Genomic DNA, 23,395 nt, shown 5'->3' on the forward strand with positions numbered 1-23,395 from the left:
TCACTTATTTACTTATTTGAGTTCGAAATTTGGCTAGAGATTAGATTTTGCTTCCCTCTCGATTGAGCTTTGGATTATTAGAGCACCTTTCTCTGACAACTTAGAGGGTTAAGACCAAAAAAACCACAGATTTGAATCATATCAAATATGGTACAAATTTGCTTGAATATGAATGTCACACACTATCTGAACATAGTGAAAAATTATTAATATTTCTCATCAGTAATTGAATGACAATATAGCAACTAGCATATTCTAGAACCAAAGATTAAAACATTACTAGTACATTGTATTATAACCTATCTATCTATCTCTCTATTTCTATCCTCTGTGACAAACACATCTATAGTGGTATGGACTATTGACTGGATCATTTCCCTCTACAGGAACCTGTTCTGCTCTGCACTTGTACTTACATCCTGTACATTCATTGTAAGTGCATGTTGGTGTTGTAGATCCAATCATCAATCTTCTAGAATTCCTCATTGTCCATGCAGCATTGCTACCCTATGATTCCACATATTCAATACATAAATGTAAGTACTGAGGGAAAAAAGATACTCTAAGCAATTAATTATAATAACACTTGTGTTTGGTTTACCTTTAAACTTTGTTCTGTGTAGGATTGAGAGGACTTCTGAGACACCAATTCTTCTATTCTAATACCTGAAACAATACAATGACAAGTTTTCAGTAAAACATTGAGAGAAAGAAACTGAGCCTTGAATATGGAGAATAAAGTATAGTGAGGAGTTGGTAACAATATAAGTAAGTGAAAACCCTTGAGAAAAATAAGAATTGAAGTTTTTGTAAGTATAACCTTGTATTAATTCAGCAGCAGCAAGGGTTAAGGCCACAACTAACAAAACTTGTTTGGCTAGTTTAATGTTTCTCATTCTCCCCTTTTGTGATGCAAATATTTGAAGGGTTTGAGTATATAGACACAGAATATATCTAAAGAGAGTTTGTAGAAAGGAAAGAAAAAAAAAGGAGAGACAAAGAAACTGGTTTATGTTGTGGTCAATTAATGTGAACAAAGAGATAAATTGGTGAAACCTGATGTGACACTAAAGACCCTAAAAGACACATCACCCATGAATCTGGTTTGTGTGCAGTTTTCAACCTTCTGATGCAGTCACACTCATTTAAAAATCAATATTTTTTATTTAAAAATAATCAAATTTATAAAACAAATTTAAAGTTATAAGGAAAAAGATATATGAATTTGGTTCAAAATATATATATTTTTATTTATATTTAAAATCGGAAAAACTAATTATTTGAATGAGATGAAAGTGAGAGATCACAGTATCAGAGAATCATTTGGAAAGGCCATAGATAGATAAAATACATCTCAACCACTAAAAAGAGCATTCAACATTTGGATATGCATTGAGATTCTAATTAATCATCTTGGAATATTGGATGGATGTAGAAATCATATGTGGTTAAAAGAGTATTATTTATTATTCAATTTGGTCAATGGTGCATGGTTGAATGTTGTCTTATAAAGAAATTAAAATATTACAAGTTCAATTTTCAATAAACACATACACTACAATTAACTAGGTAAAATACATGCTTAGGAAATGGTGGTTCTGAATATTCTCCACCGGTACTTATTTGATGCAAAAGTATTTACCTATGCTGCTTTACTTCATTTTACTAAACATAGTAAGATCGGGGTTTGAGAAAAAAAACTTTAACACAGATTATTGTTTACGATAAACTAATTTTAAAAAATATTTAAAATTTTAAAGATTATAAATATGATATTTTAAACATATACACGTTAATAGTCATTTTTATTATTATGATTGAAATAATAATTTATATATTATCGATTCTATAATAAAAAAAAAAAATATTAAAATTTTCAATAATTTTTAAATATTATTCCACAATCAATCCCTTGTTTTGAAATCAACCCTTTTTTTTTTTAATTATTGAAATTTATTGTAAGCCTAACTTTTGCCTTGCTGTAAAAAGCTAATTTTTATATTGACGTGACATGAACCTTGTACTTTGTAATAGTAGCGATGGAATAATGTCGTACTCTGTACTAAAACACACACATAGGTTCCTACAAGGAGTATATCAATTGTGGTTAGAATTAGTAAAAGAGACTAATCTTTATTCTCTAATCTCTACGATGAGGCAGCAAAATTGATTATATATTTTTTTAAAGAGCAGATGGTAAATACGTTTTAACAAACTTAATAATTTATTATTTTTAAAATTCACAAAGATTCTGTATTATGTTCTGTTTGGTAAAACATTTTAGATAGTTTATATCTTATAAATTATAAATACTATTTAGTAACAGTTATTTATAAGTTTAAAGTTTAGTTTATAGAATTTTTTAATAAATTATTTTAAAAAATTTATGAATTTATTATATTTATTTTTTTTTTCATTTCAACATTATAATTGTAACTAAAAGACTTTTTTTTATCCTTTACAATTTATTTATTATAATTTAAAATAAATAAACTAGCAAAAAATTTAAATAAATAAATTTAAGTTATTTTAATTTATTTTATTATAATTTTAAGTTATTTATAAATAAATTAAAAATTTTAAATTATTAATATTTTAAAGGAAATAATTTAATATAAGCAAACTAACTAAATAGATAAAAATATGTCTTATTAATGAATTTTAAATTAATAAAAAATTCAATTACAAATTTTAAAAAAATTAAATATTTGTTAATCTAAAAATTTATTTTTAATTGAAAATATTTTTTATATCATTTTTTAAGTTAATTTAATTATTAATTTTATCAAACATTGTAATTAACTTAATAACTATCAGCTAATTTTTACGAGTTTAAATTGTGTTGGTAACATATGAATTTGGTGAGTGTCGTGTGAATTTTAATTAATCGAAGCGATAGTAATGTTAGTATTATTTATATTATTATAATTTCACAAACAATCGTAAAATATTGAATTCAAATTTATAGTTAAATATTTAAATTAACAATATTATTATTTATAAGTTCAACTAAAAATTAAAAATATAAAATAAAATATTTATAAATAATATCAAAACTATAATAATGGATATTTTGTTAAAATATATATATTTTTAAATAAGTGGAGGTCATTTGTATTCTTCCAATAATTTATGAATAAATTTGTCTTTGATTAAAATGAGACACGTGGATTGCACGTGTAAAACAAAAATGAGTTGCACACCATCGGTATCGATAATTGATATGAGTATTGAGATAAAAATACTAGCTTTAAAAAATCAACATAAAATATGCATTGATGAAGGCAATATATTAAGATATAATCAAATTAAAAGAATAGTGAGTTAATTCAATCTAGTAACAGCAAGCATATTATTCATAATTGCATCACAAAGAAAGAGTGAATGGCCCCCAATTTAGATTTTTATAAGTCATCTTGTAATTTTTACTGATTTAAAATTTCTGGTGGTTGCAGAAAGCTGCATTTACACCTTTGGGACATTATCTATGTTAGATCAGACAATTCAAAAAATACATATATTAAGCCTCAATCATATTGAATGGTGGATTTTTGTAAAAAAATATAGGAAGAATTACAAATATTAACTAAAATATTATAATCAAAATTTATAAAAAATATATAATTTTTTTTAAAGTATTACACGATTTAAGTTAAAAAAATTAGAATTTCAATTATCACAAATTTTACAATTTTTATAAATTACACAATTTTCATAAGTGATACAATTCACACAAATTTTTAAAAAATAACACAATTCAATCAAATAAAATATATCTACTTTACAAGTTTTTTTAATCTCTATATAAAACTTATTATATTAATTTTATTATTTTTTATCTAATTTATTATTATTATTTATTAAAAAATACAAATGATGTTGTGGTCCGCAGCGGCTCTCGATAATTGAATGTGAACTAGTCAAATCTTATAAAACATTAGGAAGAGACTCGTCCAACAAAAAAACATTTATTGGATTCTATAATTTCTGTACTGTTTTTAGAGTAAAAATATATTATTATATATTTTAGTATGATAGTATTCTTTTACACACGTGTGTAAATATTGGGAGACAAATTAACAATTATCTATAAATAAAATTAAATTTTATTTTTTCAATTTTTTTATTTGAAATTGAACCACACAGTCGTTTTGCTTTTATTTATTGTAGAAAAAAATTAAGTTGGACTTTAATGAATATTTTTGAAAGAATCTAATCTTTTTTTGTTAGAACTAGTTTTTAGTTTTGGACTTTAGAGACAATTTCTTCTTCAAAAGAGAACGAAAGAGAATCAGATCCTCTCATTTTCCTACAGAAACAAGTATCCAGCTTTCAATTTATTTGGTCCGTCAGATAAATTTAAAGGTTGATATAATGCTTGCAACTCTTTTTATAATTTTAACTAAAGCTTGAAATATGACATGGGTCGAAGAAAAAATAAAAAAAACCCCTTTTTTGTATCATGACTGTTTAATCAGTTTCAATTGTATTTATGTTCAAAATAGAGTTGCAACCCCGAATCCAAAATATTGAAATTGTTTATTAATAATTGTTTATTTTAAATATAATTAAAATAAAAATTCATGTCTCAATTGTGGAATCTAATTTAAATGGTAAGAAAAAAGACAGATAATATAATAGTTGAATGACAAATTAGAATTTTTGATTAAGTTAAAGACCAAAATAACATCATCATATACTTTTAAGAATTAAAATGGTGATATTTTATATTTGTCTTTCTTTTTACATAAAATAATGTATTTGCGAAATATTTATAAATTCATACTGAAATTTTAAATGTCTGTTAAAGAAATTTGGGCTTAACGAAAGTCTAGTCCACCGTATAGTATCTTCTGCTTCGGCGCACATACATTGGTACTCTTTAAGTTAGGGTTTTCAGCTGTTCATTGTTTCAATTGCTCGTAAGTTTGTTAATTAATCTTCCAACAATGAAGAAAAACGATCGTGAATGCAATAATAATCACGAAGAGAAGAAGAAACGAATGATAATGATGAAGAATAAGAAGAGGAACATTTCGAGGTTAGGTGGAAGTGGCCTTTCGCTTGATGTTTTCGCTAATGCCAAATCTAACAACAGTCGATACAATCCTGCTCTTATAAGTATGCAATTTTCCATTTTTTATTTATTCAATTTTTTGCCCTATTTTTTAGCCCCTTTGATATATATTATGTATACTAGTTTAGTTATTCATTTGAGTAATAACTTATCAAGTTTGATATGTAGAGAAGAAAATAATAGTAGAAAAATGCTAGTAGTGTTGAGTGGTTATGGCTGCACTTTAATTATTGGGTTGATATACTATTTTATTTTGATTATTTTTGTTGAGTGTGAGAGTTGCTGAATAAACTTTCATCTTTGATGCCTATTTACATAGTCCATTTAGAAAGAGGAAAATTATGCTAGCTGAGCTAACTTTGGAGTTAGTTTTATCAAGATTAAGGGCGATGAGTTTTTCTTTGTTATGTGGAGGTTGCAATGAAATGAAATAGGATGGAGTTGAATTGAGTATTACATAATAAAATTACCGCTCATAAGAAACTCCAACTGTGTTTTTTAACATGAAGCTAAATCCTTCGGCGTTATTAGAATTGCCAACAAGTATTTTTTTCATGTTTCAAGCTCCACTTTACCATAATAGGACCAAGTGTAGTGGTCTATTCAAGTAATAAGTGTCATCCTGATAGAAAATTCCTATCAATGACTAAAAATCAAGTGAGGCATAAAAGGATAATACTCTGGTAAAGTTTTACCCGTGGGACATAGCCTCTAGGGATAGTTCAAGTTGTTTTGTTGTATTAACACAACTGAATATTTTGATGCTAATAAAACTGTAAAGCCTTTTGTTCTCAGCATGCTACAATTTCCCCTTTTATGTGCTCTTTAAGGCATTGTTTTCCTGTCATGACTGGCATGGTAATACCAAGGTTTTAGATTCTATCACTTTCAATATAAACTTATGATTTGGGATGACTATGGGGGTTGGCCATATCTTACTTAAGTTCCTTTTGTCACGTGCTTGTCATGAATGTTTCTTTTTCTTCTTTTTTGTCAGAGAAGCAAAAAGAGTTCAACAAGAATGCTAAGCATGTGCAGAAGTTTAAGAAGTTGCTAAAGCAGCAAAACCAGCAGAATGAACCCTCTGTGGCCCAGAGACATATTGAGGTTTGATATCATATTTGTTGCTTGCTGTGAGATTGTTGTTAATATTATCACCTGTACTTATCTATATCGGTCAAGAGTCAAGACCTACCTCGTATATCAAATGTGCTAATGATTCTGATTTTGTTTTAGTGCTGTTTGTACAATTCTGCATTTATCCCGTCATAAAAGATAAAATTTGATTTCCATGTTCTAGAAGAAAGAGCTGAAGTTGCAGCCTGAGAACATATAATGTTCCTCTAGTCAACAAATGATTCTTTTGGAATATTTTTCTCTTGTAGCATGCTGTTCATTTTCCTTTCTACTTGCTGTTGCAGAGTTTGAATGAAACTGAAGGGGACAAGGACAATAATGAGAGGAGGAAGAGGAAGAAGGACAGTGCTTTTAGTTTGGAAGAATTATACAAGAAGACACATGAAGAAAAAGAGAAAGAACGAATGGAGAGAGAAGCAATTTTCAAGGAGAAGAAGGAACAGAGAGAAAAAGCCGAAGCTCGCAGAAAAGGTATACGCGAAAAAATGCTTAAGAAGACACGAAAAGGACAGCCTGTTATGAAATACAGAATTGAACATCTTTTGGAGACTATTCAAGGCTCAACTAAAAATGCAGCTGGCAACAATTCCTGACTACTGGAGTAGGGAAGGGAACATCAACATCCCTTGAACTTTATCAGCATGATACTGTCTTTTGCTGAGTTACTGTCCTCATTGGTGTCGGGGTTGTATCAAATTTTGTACCTAAATTGATATCATTAATTGTTGTAATCGCCATAGACAGTGTAACTGTGTATAAGGCTTTTGCGCTATATAGGAACGGTTCAATATCGAGGTCAATGTTGTAACTTTTTGTTGTTAATTACTAGTCGTACTGTACTATTCAATATAAACAACCTCCAAAGAGATAAGAAAGGTATGATGATAGTTGCATGGAAGTTTTCTTACTTGATCTCACATGTGAGTTTATAATAAAAATTTCACCGGTAATTTCAATTGACTTGACAATTTACTCGTAATGGAAACTTTTGCTGAGATAAAAATCATGCAATCATCATTATTGGTTTGAAAGAGAATCTGCTTTTTAGCTAAACACATTCTTGTTGCTACTTAAAGTTTGCAAAATACAACAGAAATACAGAGAGCAAATTCTAAACAAGGTTATTTGCTTTTCAATATATCACAAGATAAAATAAAGGGTAAGGAAACCAAAGTAATATGCTAAATATTTAGCTGATGCACACAAAATAGAACATAATTAAGATCAAGAGAAATTGGTGTTGAGTCTCATTGGTTTATCCCATAACGTATTTGTCTTTTTTTTCTTTTTTTCCGACGTAGACCAATGTATTTGTTGAGTATGAGAGTTGCTGAATAAACTTTCATCTTTGATGCCTATTTACATAGTCAATTAATTTAGAAAGAGAAAAAATTATGCGCAATCAAATGAAATAGGATGTAATCGAATTGAGTATTAAAGAATAAAATTACCACTATATTGTTTGGATATTTAAGTCTATTGACCATATTTTTTGAACAGGATTGGAATGAGTGTTCACTTTTTGTCAAAATAAAAAAAAAAAAAAAATGAATACTCAGTTTAAATAAATAAATAGAAAAACAAATAAAGAGAGTAAATTGACATTGAGATTTTGAGGCAGTGTGTTAAACCCTGGAAAGAAGAAGCAAAGCGTTGAAGTTGAATTGAAGCACAAAACAAACAAACACTATTTCGTTTCCATGTTCTCTCTCGCCAAACGCCTTCACTCCCACCACACACTCACACCCTTCCTTTTTCGCGGGTCCCACCAACTCCGCTCCCCACGAACCGATTCCTCTCACTCCAGACGCCGTCCCAAGTCTCCGCCTCTTCCTCTCAAGAAAGCCGAAGAGAGGTCGGAATGGTGGATCGTCGACGGCGAAATGCATGAAATTGGCGATCACGTGCCTCCACGTGAGAGGTTCGTGATTCCCCGAGAGAATATTCCTAACAAGCGACGCAAGCAGTTGAGGGAACAGTTCATGCGCAAGACTCGCCTCGTTCTTAAGGAATCTGTTAGTCCCTCTTCTTTTTCCTTTGCTTTTTTTCATTTTTTCTTTGCTTCATTTTTTTATTTTTTTATTAAATTCACATAATTAGTTACTGAAAAATGTCTTTTAGGAAATTATAATGGCTCTGTTCATACTTATGCCATATTGACTTGCTTGTAAGACGTTGCCAATTTGTGATTTTATTTTTTACATATATCTGTGTGAAATTTGAATCTTCATTTTTTGTGTTAAATTACGTATTAAAAGGAGCACGATCCTTGGTGCAAAAGATATATGGAACTATATAATGAACTTCGAGAAAACTGGGAGAGACTTTATTGGGATGAGGGGTACTCTAATAAGCTTGCTCGGGATCATGCAAACTACGAGTCTGCTGAAGATGATGATGGTGATTTCTCTCCTTACAGGTTTGCCTCCATTGTCTTTCTCCTTTCCTGCTTGGTTCGTTTCGTAACTGATTTTTCCTTAATGGTTTTTAATGTCACGTGCTGATGCAGTTGAGATTTTTGTGAAGAAGAAATGGACGAGTCGCTGTTATACTTAATATGTTTTGAGGAGTCTGTTTTTTGTTATCTATATACTCCTTTGGTGCTGGATTTTCTGTTTGAAATTTTGTGCATTTATAAATTTTAATTTAACAGCATTAGATTATTTTTCTTGGTCAATCAGATTAATGGTTTAAATTTCTTTAGTCATTAAGGAGATGGGATCTAATCTGGTATTATATGTTATGGCATTTCAGGAATAGAAGGCCCCAGATGGAATTTACCAAGGTACAATTGAACATTTTGAATATATACTAAATAATGACTAGTACAGCAGTTTGCCACTTTGTCTTGCATCAAAGTTTTTCCTTTGGCCATATCAAAGTTTTGAGGGTAATTGTGCTTACTGTTGGTTTTTAAATTTAAGAAGCCTAATCTTCTTTGAGAGGTGATGGGTGGGAAAGAAATGATTTTCAGTATATTTCATTTAGTTTCTCAGTCCAACTTTCTTATGAACTAAGAGCAAGCCCCTCTTAAGCAATACTAAGAACACCTGTTCATTATTTTTCTCATTTATTGATTTTGTTATTGTTATTGATAATTTGTTATTACAAGTTGATATCTGGCCCACTTTGGATCTAATTGTATAAGATAGTTGTAGTCTTTAAGATCCAAATTTTCTGTGCTATATTTTCCTGTGTAGTATTATCTCTCTGATGATTATAATTTAATGCAGGACGAGAATTTTGGTAGAAACAGACAATCTGATACTTGGGAGAAAGTTAACCTTATTCGCGATAAATTTGAGTACGATAGAGAGAGAAGAATGAGGGAGAAAGGTTAGTTAAGATTCTAGCTTTTTACCCTCATTTTCATGCAGCATCACAAATTTTAGTTATCCCATGCATACAACCTTTTTAAATTGACATTTTTATCAAATTTTTGTAAATGGCCAGAGGTCACTTTGTTACTATAGCAGTGATACTGTTGGCCTCATCATGGTGCTGAGCTGATATACTTTTTTCCTGGGTTTTTTATGTTGAACATTCAGAGTGGCTAACTAGGTAGTGAGCTGAGCATACTATAGTGGGCACAATGCATAAATTCTGCTAAATGAACTAAAAATTAAGTTAACCTAAGATGAATCTATAAGAAATATCTCAAACAGCTTGGTTTCTTTTAATCACACAGTAGATACTTTGAGACCTTTGGTTAATGTTTGATTTGTGTTTAGTCTAGCTGTAATCTGTTAAGAGAAGCTTGCCATTTTGAGAATCGTCACTGTGAATGTGTTGAAACCTGTCTTTCATACTATTCTAATTTCAAATTTTCAATAGCACTTTTGAAGGACAAAAATAGTTTGCCATGATTTCCTTTTTGTGAAAGCAAATGGTCATTTACTTCGCGTTATGTACTGAAGGAGCACGTCTACTATAATATCTATTGCAGTTTTTTGTCATGTTATCAATATTTCAACTTACAACATATCGAGCCTTTTAATGGTGCAGATCCTAGAAACCTAATTCTTCAAAATTGTAATAGAAACAATTGGTAATCAAGGAAGAGTTTCTTTCACGTCACTTATTTTATTTTACGAGAAGTGACTATGTAATTCAAGACCTTCTTTAAGCTAACCATGAACCATCTCTTGTTTTTCGTATACAATTTTGTTTTGTTGGGTTAACTTCTAACGATATTTTGTTCTTTTCCTACATAAAAAGGGTTCAGTTTTCATCAATCCTTGTTTATTCCATTGCAGCATTTGCTCCCATGCATGGAGGATCTGTGGCTGACTCTCGCGATTCAGAAGGCTGGAACCAACCACTAAATACAGATCGATATTTTAGCCAAACCGAAGGATATCAAGAGGAGAAGAAATAAGCTGTGCCTGCCATTATGCAAAAGAGGTAGGATAGTTTTCAATATGACAGCAGTTTCAGAAAAATGTTGACAGAGAGATTATATAAATGTTTTTGGTTTAAAGCTCCTTCAATTAGGAAGGTGAAAGGCAGGAATATGGTAATGTATTAATGCACTGACCTTTGCTCTACCCTCTCTTCCCCAAAGGTAGATCATTGTGACTTGTAAGAAAATTTGAAGTAACTTTATCTTGATGAGGATATTGTAACTATTAAACTCATTTAATATCTAGTGTGTAGATATTCTTTTTGTAAGCACATGCTCATGAAAACATGGTTTTTCATTTTCAAAGTCACTTGAGGTTGTTATTTGGTTTTTCTGTCCTTTACTTGGAAAACCATGATAGCGTTCATTAAAACCTTTGTTGTCCTTTTCAATTATAATAATTTTACTGAGTATTAAATTTGGTTGGTTGATTGTGTCTGAAAGCATGTTCTACATGTAGAATAGGCTAATCGTGTCATTAAAACCGAAATGTAGCTGCTCAAATATATATAGTTATCAAGGATGCTATAATAATTCTTTACTAAAAAAGGATATATAGTAATAATAGGGATTTACTTTGAAGAGAGATCGTAATTTGAAATTTCTCTGAAAGCTCAAGGTCCCTTCAAAAGTGAAGTCCTTCTTTTGGCATTTGGTAGGAATAGGGAATGTCTATAGAGTTGAAATTTGAAATCACGGGTGGACTGCACTCTTACACGCCCTTGATGCGATGCTGCATATGATAGTGATTGATATATGTTTTTTATTGTCCATTAGCGTTGAATGACGTTAAACATATCAATGGTGACAAAGTTTAAGGATATTTTTTCTGATTGACAAGTTGGTGAATTTAGATAATTTTATCTTTTGGAGCCTATAGTGGAGCAGGAATCTAAAGATTGAAAGTTTTTTTTTTTTTTTACTCTCAAGTATTCTCAAAATATGCTATGGGTGTTATGCAAAGCCTTGGTGTGAAATATTATCTGCTCATAGACTATTTTTTAATGTTTGATCTAATATTTTTAAAACTTCCATGAAGTCTAGAATCCCATTTAAAAGCTTACTTGACATTAATGTCGAAGCACATCAAAATGCCTACTACTAAATAGTTCAATCCTATGAAGGTCTAAACACAACATATTTTAAAGCACTTGGGGAGTAATTAGAGACATAAATATATAATTTTTTTTTAATAATCTATAATTTTATTAAAAATATTATGTACTATTATATATAAATAGGAAAGCCAAACATAATTTTTTGCAAGTATAGGTATGTCCCTTTTATCGATGGATTGAGTATATTGGAATAAGTTAGACTCTCTTAATGTTGTGAATTTGGGTTCGAATTTCCGTTGGGATAGGTATTCACCTATGAAGTTCAGATACGTAGTATCAGTTTGATACGGATACATGAAGCTTTTGAAATTTAGGATACGATACGACTTAGATATGCTAACAAAAATTTTATTAAAAAAAAATTATATACATGTAGAATACTTATAAGAAAAGATGTTTTGATCATTCATCATAAATATATAATTATAATGTATCAACAAAAGTATCATTAAAAGAATTTAAATAAATATTAGCTTTATTCAATAAGTAACAATTTAAAAATACTTTTAATTGTCTCTTCACTCATTACCATCATTCATAAAAAAAAAACATAATTTCTAAGTCTCGTTCAACAAGAGATAATTTTTTCAATTTAAAAGCATAAACATATTAAAGTGAATCATGTAGATCTTTGCTAATGTTCCAAAAAAATGGTCGCACCTTTTGTATTTCCTTAGTTTTCTTAGGATAGGTATTCGCAAGTATTTGTGAAGTTTTCTAGAAGTATGAGATAAATTAATTTTTTAGAATGAAAATAAAAATTCCGATAGTTCTAGGATATGTAACCATAAGTATCAATGAAGTGTCGCTATTGAATATGCATCTAATACAAATACATCTCTAATTTTATAGTATTTGAATTTTATAGATACTCACATTTAATGTATAACTTACCTCAAATAAGAGTATCTTCAATAGAAATAATGTATAAAAAAGAAAAATAAATATATATTTTTTTATTAAATGAGTCGTGCTAAGTTAGGTAGTACGACCGGATTACACTCTAAATATAGAAATACTTAAAATAATATAGGATCTTGTTAACTTAATTGTAAGAATTTTAAATTTTAATAAAAATATTAAATTTATTATGAATTATTGATTAATATTGCATTTTAAAATTTACCATTCATGAGAAAATAATAATAATTTATCTTTCTCATTTAAGTATATATTACCCATTTAATTTTTATAAAAAAGAGGATAAATAATTAGAGGTATTTTATAAAAATAATAATTGAATTTTGTGGACATTCAATTTTGTCAGCTTTTATAGTTTTATTTATTTTTGAAGTAATGAAAAAAATTAGATTTGGACTATTATACTCCAATCTTATTAAAATTAGGTCCACCAAGAAAAAAACTGTGATTTATTAAATTCCATAATTCGATAATATTTTTAGGGTGAAAATACAATATCATATACTTTAATTCGGTTGTATTTTTTATACATGTAAGTAATCATTGAGGATGAATTAATAATTTTCTAAAATTAAATCAAAATTTATTTTCTCAATCTTTTTTATTTGAATTTGAAGGTTTTTCTTTTATTCATTGGAGCAAAAAGTTAATTTGGGCTTTAATGAATTATATTTTCTTCTCTTCTTCTCTCTCTCTCTCTCGCTCACTCACTCCAGGTCACTTCCTTAATCCGATCTCACCTTTTCCGTTCTTGTTTTTTTCGCTCCGATTTCACTTTTTTTCTTCTTCATTTTATTTTTGCGATTTAGGTTTAAATACTAGGTTGCTTCGATTCATTAGTTTTATTCTTCGTTTAGATTACGATCGATTTCAATTTATTTTCGTATTTACTTTGATTCGATCTCTCATCGCTTTGTTTGAATTTTTGAAATTACAATAACACACTAAAATCAGTTTCACTTCAATTCAACCTTTGGTCCTAATAATTGTAATGGAGCCTCTAACCCTAGTGTAATTCTTTTCCTGAAATACCATAACCACTGTTTGAAATGCATGAATTACTAATAGACTTCCCCACAGGCTGTGGAATTGGCTTTGATGGATTCATCATCATTTGCTGATTTATATCTTTAAAGAACATTTCGTGTATGTTTGTTATACTTTGTGAAATTCAATTTGAATATAGTTTTTTTGTTGTTAGTTTCGCACAATAGTTCTATGATTGTATGTTTTTATTTTATTTTTCTGCTTGATTTATAATAGATCGCTGCTATACGGTGGCCATCTTTGTATATTACTTTGTTTCTCTCAGTTGTTGGCCAATTTGTTAATCTCTGGATCTGGGATCGGGATAGTTTATTTATTTAGTACATAATTGATTCTTTAATGGACTGATTATCTTGCCTTGCTTTTTTATTTTTATTTTATCATTATTTATTTTACTTTTGAGTGAAAATTAGGAGCTGACTGTTTTGTGCCATTAGGTATATAGCAGGGCGATGGAAGTTACGCAGGCGCTTTTGAATACAATTGAAACAAGAATTCAGGTCTCAATAATCGAATTTAATTTAATCCTATGAAGAAGGGCAAAGAATATAAGAAAAGATTGGAAAGTTTGATTGAGTTGGATAAAATTACCGAGACTAGGGTTCAAGATGTAGCATGGCTCTGTTCACTTTCACAATCTGAGATTGTAAGTCTTTTTTCTCTTCAATGTTCATTAACATCACCATTATCCATACTTCAAATCGAATATGTGTTTCTGTCGGGTGTTTGATATCAACACAATACCCATTCATGTGATATACAATATTAGTCACATGATTAGTTAGACTAATTAGTTAGTATTAGTTTGACTAACTAATGTGACTAATATTGTATCTAATACACTCTTTTATTTTTTTTAAATTATTATTGATGTCGAGGTGTTAGTATAGTAACCAGTGTATGTGGAATTGTGTGCTCCATCAATGTTTGGTTGTATTAGGTAGTAATATCTATACTATATTTTTTGTATTTGTGTTTGTGTCTTACTTTAAGATAAGTTACTAGGTTGAGCTCTAAGGCCTTTAGTAAAATGTATCATATTTTGAATTATGCTCATAAATTGATTAGTATGGAAGAAATTCACTCTCTAAGCATTTTTTTTGAATGTAAGAATGATGATAATTAAAGATGATAGGAGAGTTGAAAACAAAATTTTATAATAGTAATTCAGAAGCAATGTTGTTTATTGCGGATCGCGGAAAATAGTTGTTTGTTCAAAATCTGCTATGCTACAATGCTATAGTGCCACTACACCCGCTATTTGACAACACTTTGTACTAAATAGCGTATTGCAGAACAATAGCATTTGCAATTTGTTTAAATTCCGCTACATTATAGCCCTGCTATAGCCCCTATCTAATTGTTTGCCCGAATTATTCCTCTTCTTTATATACTATTGTATTGATATTTCTGTAGTAGTTAGTTTCCTTTGGGATAAGTTGTTAGGTTTTTGCCTCTTTACCATGGTTGGAGCAATTTCTCTTTGTTCATTTTAATTGTGGCATTAACTGGTAACAACAATTTTTTACTAGCAGTAGGGTGTTTTTATGATATTGTACTGGTATTGGACATTTGATGGAAGACAAATGCCCACAATGTTTTAGGATATGGATTTGCTATTATATTTGGGGTATGATTGCATTTATGGATGGATTATCTTTGGTGCTCATTATTGTATCATGTTTGGAGGACAGAGTTACCATTACTAATATTCTTAGAAATTAGATAGTGCTGCAATGTTTAGTAGTATTTATTTGTTCTCTTTCGGTTTATTTTTGTAGAAGATCTTATCTTTCTCTTAATTTTCCTGTTTTCTCTTTTATAAAACTTTCTTTTTTATATGAAAGAAATCCATATGCCTTTAACCAGTTCATTAAAAACTGGTTGGAGAATACTACATGTGGCTTTGATCGGGTTATGTGCGCAAATCTAGTTTGAAATAGACATGACCAATCATGGCTAGTTTGGTTACGTGTGTTCTTAAATTTTAGTCTGCACCTTTCACCTTGGTGATTTTTCATGCAAGTTCTTAACTTTCGGTATTCAAATTTGTAACCATGGCAGGATATGCTGATTAGCTTGAAACTGTTGATAATTAAGCGAGCAGAAAAGATAGGATGTAAGAAATTGGCTGATCAATTTGACCTTAAGATGCTTCGAGGCATTGGTATGTTGTATTCATTTGTTTAATACTTACCTACATGTCTTTTTAAAATTTCAGATGCACAATGTTCTTTGTGGTTCTTTGTTATATGATTTTGAATCTTGATACTGAGGGTGAGACACAGTTCAACAATTTTTAGTTCAAAATGAAACAAGAAAAAAAAGACACATCCTTTGTCTTTGGGATTAGCTATAACGTTTTAACCTCTGGATTAGACCTTCTGCATGTACAACAAAAATTATTTAAATTTATATTTCATAATCTTTTTTGCTTGGATCTTTTGAAATCATTGAAGGTTGTCTCTGGTCTATGTTGGACTGTGTAATGCCCCGACTGAGTAACTATTGCATAGATAAAATGAATTGCTGGAGAATGAATGTCGCAATCTCTATAGCACCGACACTTCTGATCAAAAGCGTGTTCCGGTGTGCAACACGACACATTGATTACATTTTATTAATTCATTTTCTCAAATTATTGTTGGTGTCGACGTGTCAATGTCAATGTCGTGTCTGATGTCCGTGTCAGTATAGGGTGCATGTAGATCAATCAACTTGCTTTTGGTAGCGCTATAGGGATAGATAATATATGGTTATGGTTTAGTTGAACTATTTAAATAGCTGGATTCTCTAACCTTATACTAACCTTTATGCAGCATTTGTTTTGATGGAAAATCTCAAAGCAGAGATAAAAGACACATCTCTTATACCAGATATAGTGAAATCTTCTGATTTTTTAGATGCATGCAACCTACTGAACTGTAATAACGAGGTTTCTTCAACTGTTGAAGAGCTAAGTACAAGTGTTGGTGCTGATATACAACCAATTCTTCAAGGACATGTAAAGTAAGCTCTTTAATGTTTATATAAGAATGCACTGAATAAAACTATATGACTATGATAATGTTAACCGTCTAAGAGATTATTGGATTGAATGCGCAAATTATTGTTCATGGATTGAGAGCTAGAGCTTTATTACCAATGGGATACAGAGCATATGGTTCATCTTTCCCTTGAGAAGTTGTTATAAATGTAATCACTTGAATTTAAAATTATCAATGAATACAAAGAAATTTCCACTAGAACCATATAAAAAGTAGGGAAAAAAACTAATGGGTCTTTCATCAGTTTATTTGCATGATTTTACCCTATGATGCATTGGAAAATAGCTTCTTTTTTTTTTATAATTTTATTTATTTTTAATAATTTTATTTTTTTTATACAGTTCACCAACTTCCAAAGGAAAGAAGCAGAAAAGTTGATCGCAGTGAGTAAAAGATTTTGCTCTTCAAGGATGACTTGAAGGATCTAGCTTATGAACTTTGCTGCAGAAACACTTGATTTTGATTTTTGAATGACCTTATTGGATGAATTTAGAAAGTTGATGAAAGAATGTGAGGCAAGAGCATGAGTTCATGCATATGTGGGTGGAATTTTAGTATAGAATTACTTAGGATAAATGTATATTCTTTCATAGCATTTTGGTTACTTTAGACTACCTGATATTGACATTGATCGAATTGTCTTGGCAAGATCTGATATATATTTATTGAAGGGAGGACAAACTTTAGATAACTAGTATCTATGCATTGCTGGTTATATTATTTGAGATTTCTAATGCTGTGTCCATATATTTTGGGAATAAAAAAGTTTAATCTTAAGATAAGATTTCCTTCCAAATTAAGCAAAAATCAAAGTGCCTGACTGTCATGGCTTATAATCTCTAAAAGTGTTTGGTTGGGAAGTGAAATTGAGAAGAAAAAAGGAAACGGAGAATGTGAAAAAAGAGAAATATGGAAGAAATATAATGGATTTGGTGTATTGTTTGGAATAGTTAAAAATAACGATGAAGAAAACAAGTTTATTATTTATGAAAGTTTGATAATACCCCTTCAAAAACATTCCTTTTTTAAAAATTATTTATTGAAGTGTTTAATTTTTTTTAGTAGATCTATTAATAGGTTTAAAAAATTAAAATTAAATATTATTGTTATAATTGAAACTCTTTATTATAAGGTCTTGGATGGAGGAGCAAAAGTGAATGCTAACTTCATCCATTGCTAAAGATGCACATTATCATTTGCAAGAAATACTATACAAAAGGAAAAGGAAGTACCAACCAAATATTAATACATTGTTACCAAAGCTTACACCACACCTAAGACAAGTCTATTGATCCAATACCTCATAACTAACGCCCCTTAATAATAACCAAACCTAATCAATTTAAAGACAAAGTTGATTCACAATGCAAAATGAAGCCAGAAAAACACCATGTGACACCAAACACCAACTCCCCAGTTTTAACAATTTTCTTAAACACCTTAGTCCTTAACAGAACTTTTATGAAAATTTTTGATTTTTTTTGTTGATATGTAATATTTTTCATTTATGTTTGTAAGTCAACCATATTTTTCATTTATAAATGTGTCAATTATTATAGAACAGAGGAAGTATTATTTACAAATATTTTCCTGTTAAGTTTATTATATTAATGATATCATTCTTATAATATTTGACAAATTTATATTTTATTTTTACAGAACAATTTCTCATTATAGATAGTTTAGAAAATAAAATTAAATTTTTGGTAATATTAACTAAATTTTTTACTGTAAAAAAAATTAATATTAATTAATTGTGCTTATATTCAAGGAAATAAGCAGTAATACTAACATTAAAAAATCTCCATTAAAAAACATAAAAAAATATTTGGACTAACTTACTCATAGGTCAATTAAGCCGCATTTTGGCTGGTTCTGTCAGTCACTCTCAAAATTCTTACTTATTCTCTTTTTATGTTTTGTACTTTTGTGTCTAGCTAAAAGTCTATAAGCCAATACTCTCATTGTTATTATTATACACAATTTTAGAGTTTGAAAACATGGCTAGCTAGCTTCTACTTACAACCCAAAAAGGCTGAAATTCTACACATCCTTACACACTTGCACTTTGCATTGTTGGTTGGCCCATAGTTCCTCACAATAATTATAGCAGATGTAACTCATATTTTTCTGGAAAAATATGGAATCTCACAGTGCTTTAAATTTGGTGGAAGAAACGACTTTTTAAATGGTGGTTTCGTTGGAAATCATGTGAGATTTATATAGGAAAAAAATAGTGGTATTGAACTTGGATTAACCTTTTGTGCATTCTTGAACATCTCTCATATATAATAAAAATACTCGTTCAGTTTAAGAAAATAAAATATGATGAATTTAATCTATATTTAAAATAAAATGAGTAATTGAAAAAATGGCACAAAGCACTAAGCGTGTGAGTGAGTTGGGAGGTACTCCAATAAAGTGAAAGGCATGAAGCAATGTTCACGAGTGGAGTGATAAGCAATAAGCAATAAAAAGAAGCAACCAACTTTGGCATCATTGCATTGGAATACACATTTTGTTTCTTCACTTCAGCGACATATTAGGCCAAATCACTGCACTCTGCACACCCCTCTTTCCTCTCACTCACATACTCATACTTATATATATATATATATTAAAGGTGGGTATTGAAGTTTTATTAGAATTTCATATTGTCAAGATTCTTGGACTATTACATGTGTATGTGTTTCAACATTCTATTTAAGAGCTTGTTTGTTATATTTTTTCTAAATTAATATTTCTTTTAAAAAGTAATCATTTAAAAAAAAAATTATCTGTATGTTGTAATGTTTAAAAAAAAAAATAGACCATAACAAAATTTAAAAACTATTTCAAATGAAAAATTGTTTTGAAAAGTCTTACATAAAAATCTTTTTTTATAACTGTTTCTTTTAAATGATTTTTATTACAGTAGACAAATACAAAATATCTTCAATATGTTAAAAAGAATATCAAAAAATAATTTCTAGATTCTTAAAAGCTAATGTGCCCCAAAACTAGCCCTAAAAATTTACAAATATAGTTAGTTAGTGTTAAGTGCTGTATAATCTGAAATTCTATTTAAAGCATAAAAATAGGATGTGTCTGAATTTGGTGTTCTCATTGAATGACATGCAATGAAATTTTCAGTAAAAGAATAATAAAATATATGTAAAAAAGAAAAAAAGATGAATAATATGAAATTTGAAAAAGAGAAGATAATGTTTTGTTTGACAGTTATTTCCTTTTGAGGGTACTCTTACTCTTAGCTTACCTCTTTGTCTCTCTGTCAAACTTCCTTTTCTGCTTTCTCCTCTTTTTACCATCACACCTTATTGCTTTCATTTTCAACCCTTTTATTATTACTCTCTCTCTCTCTCTCTCTCTCTCTCTCTCTACACGCTCACATTCTTTCTTCTCCTTTTATATTGCTTCCACATCACCTGAAAACACCCACCAAACTGAACAAACAGAGAAAGAAAGAAAGAAAGAAAAAAAGCCTATATACTTGTTATCACTCAACACTTGTTAATTAAGCTAAGCTAAGCTACAATGGAAGTAAGTCTTCATTTTTATTCTTGTTTGTTTATAATTAAGAAAAAGAAAAAGAAAATGATTTTTGATGGGGGGTGTAACAGGAATATCAGTTTAAGAGGAACCATGTGCCAGCATTTGGGAGCTGGGATTGGAATGATAATCTTCCATTCACACAGTGCTTTGAATCTGCAACACAAGCTGGTTTTCTAAGCTATACTTACTCTCAGACTAATCAAGATCAAGATCTTTATGTTACTCCTGCTATGATTGTTGTTCCTCGTACAAGGGTATGTCATTCTTCTTTTTCTCTTTATTTTTTCAATTTTTCATAAATTTATCTTTGCTAATTATGTACGGTAACGTTTTAGTCTTACTAATTTTAATTACATTTTCTTGTTTTGAATGTCCTTAGTTGGAGTGGTATTTAATTAATTTGTTTTTCAATTTTAAATAAAAATAATAAGAAAACTACTAGTGTGTTCTTTTTAGTTTCCATCATAGTCATGCTTATAGGCTTTTAAACCGTGGGTGTAGAAAAAGAGACCAACTTTGCCTTTCTCACTCAATATTAATTAATTAATTTCTTTATGGTAGGTCACATGCCTTTATAATTGGCCATCCTATTTAATTGACACTAATGATTCACCTTATAGCATGAGAAATAGTTATAGCAATAGCATTTTGACAAGGACAACAAAATGTTGGTGATGCTATTTTCAACTTAATCATTTATGTTATTTTTTTTATAATAAACTATGATTATTCATGAGTTTGTGCAATAATGATCTAACTTTAAGCTTTATTGTCTATGTTATGTTAATGGGTCGCCAGAAATATAGACAATGGAATCCATCGGTATCATAACAAGATAAAGTAAAAAAATTGAAATCATAATGACACATAGTACACTATGTAGACATTAACTAGACATCTACTCAATATAAATTAAAGTAAAATTCTAACAATGTATTTTTAAAACACTTAAATATATAAATATTACATTGAAAATTGTGTTGTCCTTTTCGATGTTAAATTTTAATTTATTGCATCTTTAAAGTATTTGTTAATATGATACGAAAATGTTAATTTAGAAATATCACATTGAAAATGACATATTATTATACTACTCCTTTTAATTTTTATTATAAATAAAAATACTTATTTTTATTTCTTCTAGAATAGATTGTAAATATTATTATAAATTTATATAAAATTGGAAAATTTACATTAAAATCTAAAATAAAACGTTTAATTTACTAATATCGATATTTGTTAATTAATTTAAAATTTTATTAATTTAGAACTTCATGAAGAAAATGCATAGATTTATTTGCTTCAAATAAATTTATCTCCTATAATGGTTCGTAGTTAATGACATTGTTCAAAAATATTCTTGCATTAATTCTTCCATGTTGTGGAAAATAATCATAATAATTAAGAATAAATTAAGAATTATATTTATTTTCAAATAAAATCAAGAAAATATAATGTACTTAATTAATCTCCTTAATAAAGGTCAAAGAGAGTATTTAAAAAATTTATATATTCAGATTAAATCAGATTGATGAGTTTTTCAAATATTATTTTTATGGATGGAGTAATTTCAAATGTACCTTTTAGTAAAGCACTTATAGAATTAATAATTTGTTGTAGGAAAAGGTACGTTCCCAACATGAAAAGGATGTGAAAAAGCAGAATTGGGTGAGCAATGTTGTAAAAGAGCCACAAAGCCCAACTCCAATATCAAGACCAACACCAAAGCCTGTTGATGAAGACTTGTACAAAATTTCACCAGAACTTCTTTATGCCAAAACTACTAAGGTATAGCCCCACACACCTTTTGCTTTTTTTTTTTTCTCCACTAAAAAAATATTTTTTCCATTGAGCTTTATTACTTTGCTTTTATAAATGTATCTATTAATGTATATTCAATTATTCATACTTTTGCTCCTTTTATCTTTACTAAAAGTTTAATTCATAAATTTATAAATTTCCTTTTCTAATTTGACTTTATATTTTTTTTTTTTGCTATGAATGCAGAAGAGAGGGTTTTGTTTCTTTCCTAGTTGCTTTTGCATTGCATGAGACAGGGCATTAAATTTGAGATGTCATTGTACATACAAGTGAAATGGAGGAGGCATTGATTAATAGAAAGATACTCTCTTGGATTGTATTTATTTCAAAGCAAAATATTTCAGGACCAAGAAGATTATCATATTATAGACACATAATTATTGTGCTAAGATCTTGGTTTTTTTTTTCTTTCCACTTTTACGGTTTGTTTTTTCTTTTATTATGTACTTGAACTTGGTTTGTAAAAGCTGTGTAACCAGAATTAATTAAAGGGAAGAAAGAGGTTAAAAGCTAATTCTGTTCCTGCCAGATAATATTATTTCTATTAATTTCTGTTCTCCTTGTTTGTTGTTTTTCTAACAATAATAATAATAATTAATAATGATAATAATATTATTATATTATTATGCTGAGTGATTCGAAGATATAAAGTGAGAATATACGATCTCAACATCTAGTTACGGAATTTTTTTTGATTTCAATAGGTGCAATTCGACTATAAGTGATAGAGAAAGACAATTCAACCTCATAAGTGACTCTATTGGAGATTTTCAACAATCTGACTTGAAAACAAAATTAGGCTAGTATGGAGTGGCTTTGTATATAGAGTTCATTATCACTAATCAATTGTCCTGAGACTTTAATAAAAAAAATTGTTGATGAGGGTTGTATTAAGAGAATTCTAAAGCGTATTGTTATGCTACTGTTTGATTCGTCCCACCAATTACATGCAAATGGATGAATGGAGAAGATTCGCTCCATCAATCACATGCAAATGGATGATTAGAGAATTTCCGTTAGGGACTTAGAATATAGAAAATGAATGAGAAAATAGTGGATAATGTCAAAATTCGTTTGTATATGATAAAATTTATAAAATATTATATGAACTTGAGATCTTATATTTACACGAAAAGCGTGCAACCACTAATCCAACAACATAATCATGTCAATGAAACACGTTTGCATATACATATGTGCAATATTTTAGAAATATCTCACAGTTGACTCCTATAACTAAGTGAAGATCAGATGTGCAACATATTAAAAAAAT

General features: G+C 29.1%; 5 protein-coding genes and 1 long non-coding RNA gene across 8 annotated transcripts; 5 read left to right on the forward strand and 1 right to left on the reverse strand.

Moving 5' to 3' along the window:
- Positions 1-193: 193 nt before the first annotated feature.
- On the reverse strand, positions 194-950 carry LOC101508285 (uncharacterized). The gene is made up of 3 exons (XM_004510160.4): positions 821-950; positions 602-666; positions 194-507 (listed from the first exon to the last, which is right to left on the reverse strand). The coding sequence occupies exons 1-3, from the start codon at positions 894-896 to the stop codon at positions 322-324; spliced, it is 327 nt and encodes a 108-aa protein (XP_004510217.1). The 5' UTR covers positions 897-950; the 3' UTR covers positions 194-321.
- LOC140918920 (uncharacterized) lies at positions 398-1,007 on the forward strand. Its single transcript, XR_012161379.1, has 2 exons — positions 398-536; positions 624-1,007. It is a non-coding gene; the product is annotated as an uncharacterized lncRNA (long non-coding RNA).
- Positions 1,008-4,800: 3,793 nt separating this feature from the next.
- LOC101507973 (uncharacterized) lies at positions 4,801-7,121 on the forward strand. 2 transcript variants are annotated; one of them, XM_004510159.4, is made up of 3 exons: positions 4,801-5,121; positions 6,075-6,184; positions 6,499-7,121. In XM_004510159.4, the coding sequence occupies exons 1-3, from the start codon at positions 4,950-4,952 to the stop codon at positions 6,805-6,807; spliced, it is 591 nt and encodes a 196-aa protein (XP_004510216.1). In that variant the 5' UTR covers positions 4,801-4,949; the 3' UTR covers positions 6,808-7,121. The 2 variants fall into 2 exon arrangements, with proteins under 2 accessions (XP_004510216.1, XP_027192174.1); XM_027336373.2 differs by lacking the exon at positions 4,801-5,121 and having other exon boundaries at positions 6,029-6,184.
- Positions 7,122-7,794: 673 nt separating this feature from the next.
- On the forward strand, positions 7,795-10,926 carry LOC101507648 (uncharacterized). Its single transcript, XM_004510158.4, has 5 exons — positions 7,795-8,229; positions 8,473-8,633; positions 8,969-8,999; positions 9,448-9,550; positions 10,471-10,926. Exons 1-5 carry the CDS (start codon positions 7,915-7,917, stop codon positions 10,590-10,592), a joined length of 732 nt encoding a protein of 243 aa, XP_004510215.1. The 5' UTR covers positions 7,795-7,914; the 3' UTR covers positions 10,593-10,926.
- A 2,314-nt stretch (positions 10,927-13,240) lies between these two features.
- LOC101506911 (uncharacterized) lies at positions 13,241-17,440 on the forward strand. Of its 2 annotated transcripts, none has more exons than XM_004510157.4 (5): positions 13,241-13,371; positions 14,140-14,348; positions 15,767-15,869; positions 16,522-16,711; positions 17,091-17,440. In XM_004510157.4, the coding sequence occupies exons 2-5, from the start codon at positions 14,232-14,234 to the stop codon at positions 17,125-17,127; spliced, it is 447 nt and encodes a 148-aa protein (XP_004510214.1). In that variant the 5' UTR covers positions 13,241-13,371; positions 14,140-14,231; the 3' UTR covers positions 17,128-17,440. The 2 variants fall into 2 exon arrangements, with proteins under 2 accessions (XP_004510214.1, XP_004510213.1); XM_004510156.4 differs by lacking the exon at positions 13,241-13,371 and adding an exon at positions 13,384-13,801.
- A 2,623-nt stretch (positions 17,441-20,063) lies between these two features.
- On the forward strand, positions 20,064-22,636 carry LOC101506574 (uncharacterized). The gene is made up of 4 exons (XM_004510154.4): positions 20,064-20,289; positions 20,370-20,555; positions 21,922-22,089; positions 22,309-22,636. The coding sequence occupies exons 1-4, from the start codon at positions 20,284-20,286 to the stop codon at positions 22,351-22,353; spliced, it is 405 nt and encodes a 134-aa protein (XP_004510211.1). The 5' UTR covers positions 20,064-20,283; the 3' UTR covers positions 22,354-22,636.
- The last annotated feature ends 759 nt before the right edge of the window (positions 22,637-23,395 follow it).

The sequence above is a fragment of the Cicer arietinum genome, chromosome 7 (assembly GCF_000331145.2).
Source record: "Cicer arietinum cultivar CDC Frontier isolate Library 1 chromosome 7, Cicar.CDCFrontier_v2.0, whole genome shotgun sequence".
In the NCBI taxonomy this organism is placed as follows: Eukaryota; Viridiplantae; Streptophyta; class Magnoliopsida; order Fabales; family Fabaceae; genus Cicer; species Cicer arietinum.